At 42.0% G+C, this 12,668-nt stretch overlaps 1 protein-coding gene across 3 annotated transcripts in view; it reads left to right on the top strand.

Annotated features, from left to right (window-relative positions):
* The window catches only part of LOC141443882 (fatty acyl-CoA reductase wat-like), a 42,160-nt gene extending 32,002 nt beyond the window's left edge, over nt 1–10,158 (top strand). For all 3 annotated transcript variants that reach the window (XM_074109246.1, XM_074109245.1, XM_074109247.1), the window contains 4 exons: nt 6,680–6,799; nt 7,818–8,008; nt 8,452–8,518; nt 9,742–10,158. In XM_074109246.1, coding sequence (XP_073965347.1) covers nt 6,680–6,799; nt 7,818–8,008; nt 8,452–8,518; nt 9,742–9,844 — 481 coding nt within the window. In that variant the 3' untranslated portion in view covers nt 9,845–10,158. The remainder of the gene's footprint in view (nt 1–6,679; nt 6,800–7,817; nt 8,009–8,451; nt 8,519–9,741) is intronic.
* The last annotated feature ends 2,510 nt before the right edge of the window (nt 10,159–12,668 follow it).

The raw sequence follows: 12,668 nt of genomic DNA, 5'->3' as shown, positions 1-12,668 counted from the left end.
CGGAACCCTTATAGTTTAGCTATGTCTGTCTGTCTGTCTGTCTCAGGGACTATCAATGCTAGAAAGCTGTAATTTTGCCCGGATATATATGTAAACTATGCCGTCAAAATGGTACAATAAATAACTAAAAAAAAATTTTTTTTATGGTACCTCCCATAGACGTAGTGTGGGTGATTTTTTTTTCTCATCTAACCCTATAGTTTGGGGTATCGTTGGATAGGTCTTTTAACACTAGTAGTTTTACTCTTAAATAGCAGCCTGAGGTATAAAATTTACCTAAACTTGGAAGATTCCGTATAAAATTTAAAATTTAAAAAACCCCGACTTAAAAAACGCCAGCAAAAATAAAAATAAAAACGCCCGAAAAAAACGCTGCTTGAAAAGACAATTAAAAAGTAAAAAATAATTATGCGCTACCTAGCTGTTGCCCGCGACTTCATCTGCGAAGAATTCGTTTATCTCTATCCCGCGGGGACTATGCTGATTTCCCGCAAAATTAGCCTAAGTTAATTTAGTATAAAGTATCTAGTAATATTTTTTTATCTAAGCGTTGTCGGTGTCGGGGGACCGCTAAGGTTAACATGAAACTAAATATGTGTATTATTTAAAGTATTAACCTTAGCGGTCCCCCGACACCGACAACGCTTAGATAAAAAAATATTACTAGATACTTTATACTAAATTAACTTAGGCTAATTTTGCGGGAAATCAGCATAGTCCCCGCGGGATAGAGATAAACGAATTCTTCGCAGATGAAGTCGCGGCAACAGCTAGGTAGCGCATAATTATTTTTTACTTTTTAATTGTCTTTTCAAGCAGCGTTTTTTTCGGGCGTTTTTATTTTTGTTTTTGCTGGCGTTTTTTAAGTCGGGGGTTTTTTAAATTTTAAATTTAAGTTTGTAACACCATACGCCGCCAGACGGCGCTAGCAGTACTGCGCCGCACGGAACGGCCAAGGTTCAACCTGCGCGGGCGACCAACAGATGGCGCTGGCTGTAGGTTCAAACTCGCTAACGCTTGTCCGCCGGCGAGTGTTTATATACGGACCCAAGGAATTGTTTGTTGTCAGAGGTAGGAACTCAGCAATGCACGCTATGCGCTCTCACCCTCCAGTTGAGTCGTTTTAGCGTCCTTGTCTAGAGTCTATTACACCGCTGGTTCTCGAATCTCTCTGTCGCGCACAGCGCGATTTGCCATATAAAACTCGGTAAGTGTCACAGCCCTAGTATGTGTAATACATTTATAATGTGGTCACATTGCTTTTCCTTATTGGTCTAATTTTGTGTGTTGGCACTACCGTATAGTGTAATGGCGATACAATGAACAAACGAGGGAAAAGAACTAAGCTGGTGCCCCAGTATAGAGGTCAGTTCCTTCCTGAAACTCGGCTGTAACCCCAGGTGAGTGTTTTGCTATGTAATATTAATTGCCATGGTTATGGAGTGTGTAAGGATGTCCGCAATTTAATACAGGGTAGATTCCGTACATGGGTCCAGTAAGCGCTAGAGTACAATGTACACTTGGTAATGTCATAGACAGCGGAGCGCATAAACTAGACATGGAGCAAGTATCTTTTGCCCAGCGTTGACGGTCGTAAAGATGATGGAGCAACCGAGGTCAGGACTATGGGGATGGTGGAGGTCCTCGTGGGGGCAAAGCCCCCACGTCCGGCGGGTGCCAGGCCAGATCACAGGCAAACTGAACCGGCCAGGAGCCTATTGATCGGTCGGGATAGGTCAGAAGATCACTGGTAGGCCCAGGATCTCTCTGCCTAAGCATTGAGGCACCCGGGCATAGCGCTGTGCCTAGACCGGAGTAAATCGACCGTAAGCTAAGCATGCTACCTTAGGCCTAGCTTGTGATAAGAATGTGGCTCAGCCACACCGCGTTGGGAATCACTGTTATCACATATCTTGTGAAGCCAAATAAGAACTCGTCCTTACACACTTCAGCTATATTTGTCGCCTTATTATTGCTGTGTACCATTAGCACCCCAGGTATATATGTATGACATTTATGGAAGCATAGAGGGGGCGACACTCTCCACCCCCCGCTGGAGTACTCGCGTCCAGTATTGTACCGCGTGTAGATGTGTAATCTTTGTAAGTTAATTAAATTTAGTCTCTTGTAATAAGTTTGCGTGTCTTTGCTTCATTCCCCCGCCTCTCCGCTACAACTGGCGCCCTACACGTGAGGCCCGTCTACGTGACGTCATCGTCGTGCTACGCGTCTCATCATCGGCTACGAGCTACGACACACACTAGACGACCCACAAACTAGCAAATACATGAGTGGAAGAGGATTGGGGACTGCGAAAGTAAAAACGCCAACCTTCGTTACGCGTTCCGGACGAGTCACAACGACGGTTAAAAGAAGTAAACCAACCAAGATGCTGACTCCCGAACAATTCTCGCAATTTTTGGACAGAATGCCCACTGCTGCGCAACCCAATAGGGGTTCTTTTATAAACTGCACATACAGCTATGATGGCGCAAAGGATCCCGAAGTCGTCGAGACATTCCTGACTGCAGTCAATATTTATAAGACATCCGCTGATATGGGAGATGTAACGGCGATAAACGAACTGCCTCTATTATTGAAAGGTGAAGCTGGTATGTGGTGGCTCGGCATCAAGAAAGACGTAACATCATGGTCTGAATTTGAAACACGGTTACGTGAGAATTTTACGCCAACCCGAGAGACATATCAAATATATATGGACATCACTCAGGAAAAGCAACTAGCGGGAACCTCGACAGAGGACTTTGTGCGCCGCAAACGTATGTTATTCTCACAATTACCCAGCCCCGGTCACGCCGAAAGTCAGCAGCTGGACATGATATTTGGGTTATTAAGACTGGACATTCGGGACAAAGTGGCACGTTCTGAGGTCAAGGATTTTAGGGAACTTTTAAAGAAGGCCAAAGCTGCTGAACATATACTTCAAGAGAAATATAATGGTTTCAATCCAAGCGTTGCCAACCCAAACGTGTGCCATGTGGAAACCCGATCAATGTCAACAAGAAAAACCCGATGCCGGTTTTGTAAAAATTACGGTCATACAACTGAAACCTGTCGAAGACTGTCGGCACAGATGAACATGATGGCTCAAAAAGAAGTGGTTAAGGTTGACACTTCAGAAGCGGTGACACAAATGCCTTCACCATCGACACCTAGGTTCAGCTGTTACGGCTGCGGTACACCTGGTGTAGTGAGGAGCAACTGCCCGAGATGTCATGCCACCAAAACCCGACCCGAAGCTGCAATTTGTTCTGCTGATGTGATTATCGACGCCAGAGATCGCCCAGTCGTTTACGTTGAGATCGGTGGAATAGTCAGCGCAGCATATCTGGACTGCTGCGCCAAGTCAAGCATTGCTTCTTACTCACTTTACTGCGACCTAAAACAAAAGGGCTACACTTTCAAGGAGGTTGGCATCGGCATGACATTGGCTGACAGTGTTCGAAAGCAACAGAACGTACTGGTTACCAAGGCTCCTGTGAAAATTCACGATCGTACGGTGTTGACAACCTTCTTAGTCTTACCAGTCTCGTCGCAATCAGACACTTCTTGGAGTGGGATTCATCCAAGACGCCCACATAAGTATTAACTTGCCCCAATGCACCTGGCACTTTGTGGACGACCCCACGCAGGATTTCGAGCTTTATGAGGAGAGCTTTATACAATTTGGTGAACGAGTTGAATTGGCTGCCTTCACCCCTGAGAACGACATGTCCCTATCACCATCACTTCCCGAGGGGAGCAATACGGCACGTTCATACGGTCCCCTGATAAGGCTGGATATCCCATCGCCTCCTAAAAAAAAACCTCACATCGAGTACCCTATGAATTACTCGCCCATATTGCACGCACTGTACGAGGATGCCAAAAATGCTCTCAAGAATTATGATGAAGAGTGTGACGTAGAAGGACTAGACGAAACGCTCTTTCCGTCGACCTCAGTTTTTTCAGTTGGTGTTGAGAGTCCCAGCGAGTTTCGATGCCAGTAGCTACGCTATCGGCACAGTTCGAGTCCAGGGGAGGGTCAAGCGGAACAAACCGTAAAATATACCAGTCCACGCTTGAAAATATGTAGATAAGAAGAGGAAGGCCAATGAAATATTCTGGCCCCGCGGCAGATCGTTCACAAAGCCCAAGAACTCCTGTCCTACTCGTCGAGTCGCCTTCGTGGACAGAGGGGGAGATCTGTAACACCATACGCCGCCAGACGGCGCTAGCAGTACTGCGCCGCACGGAACGGCCAAGGTTCAACCTGCGCGGGCGACCAACAGATGGCGCTGGCTGTAGGTTCAAACTCGCTAACGCTTGTCCGCCGGCGAGTGTTTATATACGGACCCAAGGAATTGTTTGTTGTCAGAGGTAGGAACTCAGCAATGCACGCTATGCGCTCTCACCCTCCAGTTGAGTCGTTTTAGCGTCCTTGTCTAGAGTCTATTACACCGCTGGTTCTCGAATCTCTCCACCCCCGCTGGAGTACTCGCGTCCAGTATTGTACCGCGTGTAGATGTGTAATCTTTGTAAGTTAATTAAATTTAGTCTCTTGTAATAAGTTTGCGTGTCTTTGCTTCATTCCCCCGCCTCTCCGCTACAAGTTTTTATTTCATGTTTTTTAAACTTTGATATAAGTTTATCTTTTTAAACTGTACTAGTGTGTTGGTTATCCTGGCTGCAGCATCAGCTCATCTTGTTGCCACCATTGCATTGTATGTAGAATCAAATACTGATCAAAAGGAATCAAATACGACATATCTGCTATTATTTTTTCAAGAGTATACTGGTGTGCTGGATATCCTGGCTGTAACATCAGCTCGTCGTGTTGCCACCACTGCATTGTATGTAGAATCAATTACTGATCAAAACGATTCCAAACACGACATATGTGCTATTATTTTTTATAGAGTGTACTAGTGTGCTGGATATCCTGGCTGCAGCATCAGCTCATCGTGTTGCCACCATTGCATTGTATGTAGAATAAAATACAGATCAAAACGAATCCAAACACGACATATCTGCTATTATTTTTTCAAGAGTATACTGGTGTGCTGGATATCCTGGCTGTAGCATCAGCTCGTCGTGTTGTCACCACTGCATTGTATGTAGAATCAATTACTGATCAAAACGAATCCAAACACGACATATCTGCTATTATTTTTTCAAGAGTATACTGGTGTGCTGGATATCCTGGCTGCAGCATCAGCTCATCGTGTTACCACCATTGCATTGTATGAAGAATCAAATACTGATCAAAAGGAATTAAACACGACATATCTGCTATTATTTTTTCAAGAGTATACTGGTGTGCTGAATATCCTGGCTGCAGCATCAGCTCGTCGTGTTGCCACCACTGCATTGTATGTAGAATCAATTACTGATCAAAACGAATCCAAACACGACATATGTGCTATTATTTTTTATAGATTGTACTATTGTGCTGGATATCCTGGCTGCAGCATCAGCTCATCCTGTTGCCACCATTGCATTGTTTGTAGAATCAAATACTGATCAAAACGAACCCAAACACGATATATCTGCTATAGTTTTATTAAGAGTGTACCTACTAGTGTTCTGGATATCCTGGCTGCAGCATCAGGCCGAGATTCCATAATCTTGCGTAGCTATATAGCATACATGGGTGTTTCAAATTTTAGGTCCCAAATATGTTTGAAAGTAAAGTAAATATCCATTATGCATCTAAGATTCCTACCGCAGCGAACAAAAGATCTGATGATCTTGAAACGGCTGAACCGATTTTGATAAATCATGTCTAAGATCCATCGCTAGAAAACCAGCTTTCAAATAAAAAAAACCGCATTCAAATCGGTTCACCCGTTTAAGAGCTACGGTGCCACAGACAGACACACAGACACACAGACACACAGACACACATAGCGGTCAAACTTATAACACCCCTCTTTTTCGTCGGGGGTTAAAAATACGAAATCCTTAGAAAAATATTTAGGTATTTATTTATGTATTTGGGGTTATATTACTTATTTTTTCGTAATGGCTACGGAACCCTATTTTGGGCGTGTCCGACTCGCTCTTGGCCGGTTTTTTTGTTAACTGTACTTGTACCGTCACCCAAACTACATTTGCATACCTACCAAATTTCAAGTCGATGCCAATAACCATTGAAGTGTTGCGTCCTGCGGAGACGATCCTGGCTGGACCACTAGGATGGCACTACCAGACTATTTGTATTGTCACCAGATTTACCTCCTGTTTCACCACTCACTGATAAATTTTATGTGACTGTAGTATGGTATGACAGTAATTGTAAATGCTGTCCACGATGTTTGTTATCTGTATTGTTTGAATCTATGCGATGTCGGACTGAATGTACCTATGGCTGACGATAGTGACAACAAACGTTATAGCTAAAAAGAAGTGATAATTGTTTCAATCACAATACATGGCGCAGTCGGTAGGATATTTTGTGATGCCGTCTCTATTTGTTTTATCCGAATAAACAGAGACGGCACCACATTTGTCTGTCACATAAAATTTATCAATGAGTGGTGAAAGAGACTCACATAAATATGCCAAATTTTAGCCAATCCAACCACTGGTAGTGCGTCAAATAAAACTTGCAAGATTTGACCCGTACATACATAATTGCAAGGACTGAACTGAGATATTGAAGAGTTTGCCGGCGCAGGTACTACGGGCTGACGCCGACGAGCAGCTACGGGCTGTTCCTGGTGCTCAACTTGTTCCTGCACTACCTGCCGGCGTGCGCGGTCGACGCGTTTTGCGCGCTCACGGGACGGAAACGCGTGTGAGTACACGGTGCTGTGAACTAAAATAAAACAATTACTTTGCTCCAGAGGTGTAGTTACCTGGCCAAAGGCCTGGGGCAAAAAATTAACTAGGGCCCCAACTAAACTATTTAAAACCGTTTGTTTCGTATTCCGAATGTTCCGAATGTGGGAGAAATTTTCACTAGTTCAATTTATAGTTTTGTAAGTAAATCAGAGTCTGAGGGGCCCCTGAGCTTGGGGGCCCCGGGACTGCCCCGTCTAGCCCTCCAGTAGCTACGCCACTGCTTTGCTCACACGCAACCTTATGACAGCTACGTTTATCTAATAAACGCGTGTTCATGCAGTTTCTCTAGGTCCATACAGAAACCCAACTATCACCAACACCACACTACACTGATGTGTTTCGAACTCGACCAGAGCTCATCTTCAGAGCTACAGAACGGTTCACCATGCTACCAGATGTTACTTACCAAATTTCAAGTCAATTCGACCACTTAAAGTGGGTCAAAATGAACTTGCAAGATTTGACCTTACATTGTCATCCAAACTATATTTCCTTACCAAATTTCAAGTCGATGCCATTAACTGTTGAGAAGTTCCGTCCTGCAGAGCCGATCCTGTCAGGACCACCAGGATGTCACTGCCAGAATATTGCACTGTCACCAAATTTACATAAGTATGCCAAATTTCAAATCAATCCGACCCTAGTGATAGTGAGAAGATTTTGCGAGTTGAATAAGTAAAAGCTTGTAACAACAAACAAATAAACAGGGCAATTTAAATAAGCTTGTAAAAATCTAGATGCCGAATGATGCTTTCTGTGATCGTGAGGTCCGTCTCTCAATCTTGCAAGAGCATTGATCCTCTTCCAAGGGTCGGATAGACTTAAAATTTGGTATACAGATGTAAGTTGGATGACAATCTAAGCTCAGTCAACAAAAAGTACAATCAGAAAGAAAATCTTACATCAAAAATTTCATTTTTTACAGAAACTTAATTCCTTAACTTTTACTTTAAATAATTTTGATCCAACAGCATGCTGCAATTCTACAACAAAGTGATACATCTCGCAAAAATTCTATTCTACTTCACGATGCAAGAGTGGCGGTTCACGGACCACGGTGTGCGGGCCATGTGGGGCGCGCTGGACGCCGACGACCGCGTCGTGTTCCCCTTCAACATCGCGGAAATGTCGTGGGACTATCACGCTGAGACGTTCCTTGTCGGTGAGTGATGTCATGTATCGCAGCGTGACATACGAGTAATGACGCTGTGGTGACAGAGACAAGGCCGCCTTAGACGTGGTCGTTACTAGCATGCTTGTAAGCAGTATGCCACTAAATAAGCATGCTTAATAGTAGCACGTGTCCTATACACACGTGCTAGTAGGTAGCATTTGCTCAATAGTAGCATGCTTTCGTGCTAGTAACTAGCATGTGTAACGTAACAGTACCTTTATGTATCCCTTCGACGTCGCAGTAACGTCATGAGACTATCATGCTGAGACTTACCTTGGGAGTTTTCTTAGGGCTTATGACTAGGTACGCCTAGTCCAGGCTCAACCAATCTTCCCTTTAGGTGACCCATGACATTCCGCCTATTAAAAATTATGCCACTAGCCTGCTTTTGTCTCATATTGGAATTATTAAGTTTTATACTTTCTCAACAGGACTGCGAGTGTATCTGGTGAAAGATGACCTCTCCACGCTGCCGGAGGCGAGGAAGAAGTGGACCAGGTGAAAAAATACTCTTCTTGTTGTTTTTAGTCTTCCAATGTTTGTTATTTATTCGTATTTGTGCTGTGTGCGCAGCGTAGAAGGTCCTCCAACGAGATGGACGGACGACCTGTAAGGGCTACTACGAAATTCGAAAATCAAAGTTCGTATCGTACCGTCCCGGTGACGCTAATACTATTTTATACGAGAGTGAGAGGGACGGTAGGATACGAACTTCGATTTTAGCATTTCGTAGTAGCCCTACTGGTTAAAGTCGGTTCACGTTGGATGCAGGCCGGTTCCAACCGAAGCAATGAGGGCTATCGTTTTTGTCTCACTAGATGGCGCACTGTTGCGTGAGGTTTTTAAGTATAGCTTTCAAAGTCTGTTATTACGGGCGTGGAAACAAAGTTTAGATTAAAATCATATTTAATACACCTTAAAACCGTACCATAAAAATATGGAGCATGCCACAGTGTTGCATAGTCCCCGTTTTGTTCGAAAAAAAGGGAGGACAAAGGTTTCCGAAAGACAAAACTGTCTCAAAACACAGACATTCATTGCCACGGAACGCATTTTTGCCATAATTAATTTCAGATGTTGCAAAATATTCACACAATTATTCTAATTATAAATAAAACCGCGTAGCTCACCCAAAAACTATGAGATTTGACATTTCGGAGACCTCACGCTACACTAGCGCCTCTAGTGGCGAATTCATACGCGATAGCCCGCATTGGAGGTCTATGGGGGAGGTAAGGCCTATGTCCAACATTGGATGTCCTACGGCTGAGATGATGATAATGGTGATGAACTGTGCGGTACAGTCACAGCCGTGTCAGGTTTTAGAATAGGTTCCAAATCTTTCGTGGGTATTGTTGAAGGTGAATAAGGGACCTGATATAAGAGCAGCGCTCTCGATTGTCAACTATGCAACTGCATTACGAACTCGAAAGTGGTAAAAAAACATATTGATTTGGTAATATGAGGTGAATATACATTACCTATTTAATAAGTACATTCGCACTATACCAGTCCAGATGCCCAAAATAAGACATTTCACCAAAAAACAATGAGTTATCATCGATTTTGTAAATAAATAATGTAGGTACTTGGTATTTTGAAAATGTATTTTGGGAACGTGGTATTTTAGGCACGAGCCAGCAGTTTCGTTTTCGAGTGATTTTATTTCAAAAATCGACTCCCTGGTCCAGAGACTATTCACATTTTTGTTTCTTCCACAGGCTCTACTACCTGCATCAGTCAGTCAAGTTGGTAACGCTGGGATTGCTCCTGAATTTGGCTTACATTATACTTCGGTGTTTAGTTAGAACTGTATTCGGTTAGCCATGTCTCTAATTAGGTAATTTTGGGTGATATGTGGAATACTAACTGCCATACTTAGAAATATCAATCTATTTTTAATGCATACCAAACTTCTTGTATTTTAACCTCAATTAGCAACAGAGGGGCTTAGAATTTATAAACTGTTATGTCCGTCCACTATTTGTAATATAAGAGTTTATTTAGGTAGGTACATTATATACCGCCATTTTTTGTTATAATTCAATCAAATGTCAATATCAATTTAATATATAGGGAAGGTATATGTACAGTAAATCAATTTGCTCAAATATTAATTATAATGAAATAAATAAAATTTATTAAAAAATCTTTGTTTTATTTTATACTCATACTACATTAAATATATAACATGCGGACAGCAGCGCCAGCTACCGGGTCCAATTCTGTTTTCGAAACATCCAGAAACCTACTGAAATCACACACAAAAATTTCACCCAAATCGGTCCAGCCGTTTAGGGGGAGTAAGGTGACACACACACGTCCAGACGAATTATATTAAGAAGATGGGGGAAGGTCACAATATAATAATAATAATAATAATAGATAGACTAGAGAGGACCTGCTAAAATGTATTCCTTATTTCTGTCCATTGTAAAGGTTGCCTGCAAGAGATCGCTCTGAAGCGATAAGGCCGCTTATTGCTTACCTTAGAAAATCTCTATGTATATACTTGTGTTCTCTGTACTGTTTACTGTATTGGTGTGCAATAAAGAGTTATTGTATTGTATTGTAGTGTAGAGATATGTTTTTAACCGACTTCAAAAAAGGAGGAGGTAATCTATTCGGATGTATTTTTTTTAATGTTTGCTACCTCAGAACTCCGTCATTTATGAACCGATTTAATTTTTTTTTGCGTTTGTTTAGGAATGTCCTAAATTAGGTCCTATAAGCACTAAATCAGGATCTGATGATTGGATCTTAAGGAAAAACTTTAAATTTTGTAGGGACACCTATAGTAATTTGGATATATTTAGCAGTAACTCGTGCATTTGCTCTTGAACATCATCATTTGATAGATAGATAGATAGATAGATATAATCTTTATTCTTCAAAACAAAGACATGGCTTAGTAGCTAAAGAGTAATAAAACTAACAATTAAATAAAAACATAAATTAAATAACAATTAAACAGATCAGACACATAAATGAGAAGCCATGTGATGCACTGAAGAACAGGCGCTGGCTCAGCATTGTGCTGCGGTAAGCCGCAGCGCTGGTATTCTGCCAGTACCCATACCGAGTAAGGACGCCGACCAACGTGATAAACTCAGCCCAATCTCGTCATCAAATGAGTTTTATCATTCAGTGGGATCGTAAAGTAGCAAATTTTTTTAGGTATTTATTATTATTATTTAAAATGTCAGAAAAAAAGTGTGAGGTGTGAGGTGAAGGGGGTTCAGAAAAGTTCAAGATAAGAGTCTCTGGAGAGACAATAAGTGCAATCTGAGCTTAATACGAAAGTTTGATTTTGACTCAATGTTTCGGAGTGGTGGGGGATATTATTCCAGCACTCAGTGGATTGGTATCTGAAACACCCCCTGAAAGCGGCAGTCTTGTGTCTGGGCACGCATACGCGAATCACGAATTAAACGCCTGGAGGAGGACCAAACGAGTTTTTATATAAATAGCTGGGCGTTTGCCATTTAATAGTATCAAATAGCAAACATGGCAATAAAAGTTCGTATCTAGCAGATAGCTTCAAAATACCAGCGTTGTTCAAATATGGCGTTACGTGGGTACGCGGTGGGATAGCGAAACAAAATCTGGCACAAGCATTTTGCACTCTTTGGAGTTGCCTGCGTGATCGTTCTAAGAGACAGGGCCAGTACACCGTAAGACAATAAGTGAGTTTGGATAGTATGAGCGATTCGCATAAATTTATTCTAGTGTTGACATTGAGAAAGTCCCGAAAATTGTAGAGAATTTTCAACCGATAAAAACAGCTGCGAACTGTCTCTGTTACGTGCATTTCAAAACGAAGTTTGTGATCAATTAATAACCCAAGGCTACGAGCTTCTTCCACTCTCTCTACTTCAACACCGTCCAAAGTTATTTTAGGGTTATAATTATTTATTTTTTCAATTTGTTGGCTAGTCCCAAGTATTAAATATTTAGATTTAGCAGGATTTAGAGCTAAACAGTTGGTGGAAGACCAATTACTGATTCTTAACAGATCTTCATTGATCTTGTCAACACCCATGGTGGTATCATTTGGGTTGAAAGAAAAGTATAATTGAAGGTCGTCAGCATACAAATGAAATTTACAATATTTTATAGATTTGATTATGTCCGCACTATACAAAATAAATAAGAGAGGGCCCAAAATGGAACCCTGGGGGACCCCTCGCGTAACAGGACTAAGATCCGACGAAAGAGAGCTACCGTCATTTTGAGAAATACTGACCAACTGGCGACGACTTTCAAAATAACTACTAAACCAACAAATAGTAGCATTGTCAAATCCGTAAAAGTGCAGCTTGGATAGAAGGAGAGAGACATCCATGCAGTCAAATGCTCGTGAAAAATCAAGTAATACTAAAATAGAGACTTCTCCAGAGTCCCTTGCTTCGATGATCTCTCCTATGACATCATGTAAAGCACTAGTTGTGCTCCGCCTCTTCCTAAAACCAGACTGCACTTCCGGCAAAATGTTGTTAGTTTCTAAATAAGATGAAACCTGGTCATAAACTACTTTCTCCAGTATCTTAGAAGTATAAGGTAAAATACTGATTGGTCGGAGATCACTTATATTAATAGGATCAGAGATTTTGGGTATCGGACGAACAACAGATGTCTTCCATATAAG

Source organism: Choristoneura fumiferana, chromosome 28, assembly GCF_025370935.1.
Source record: "Choristoneura fumiferana chromosome 28, NRCan_CFum_1, whole genome shotgun sequence".
NCBI lineage: Eukaryota > Metazoa > Arthropoda > Insecta > Lepidoptera > Tortricidae > Choristoneura > Choristoneura fumiferana.
Note: the sequence above shows the minus strand (reverse complement) of the source record. Positions and strands in the feature narration are given on the sequence as shown.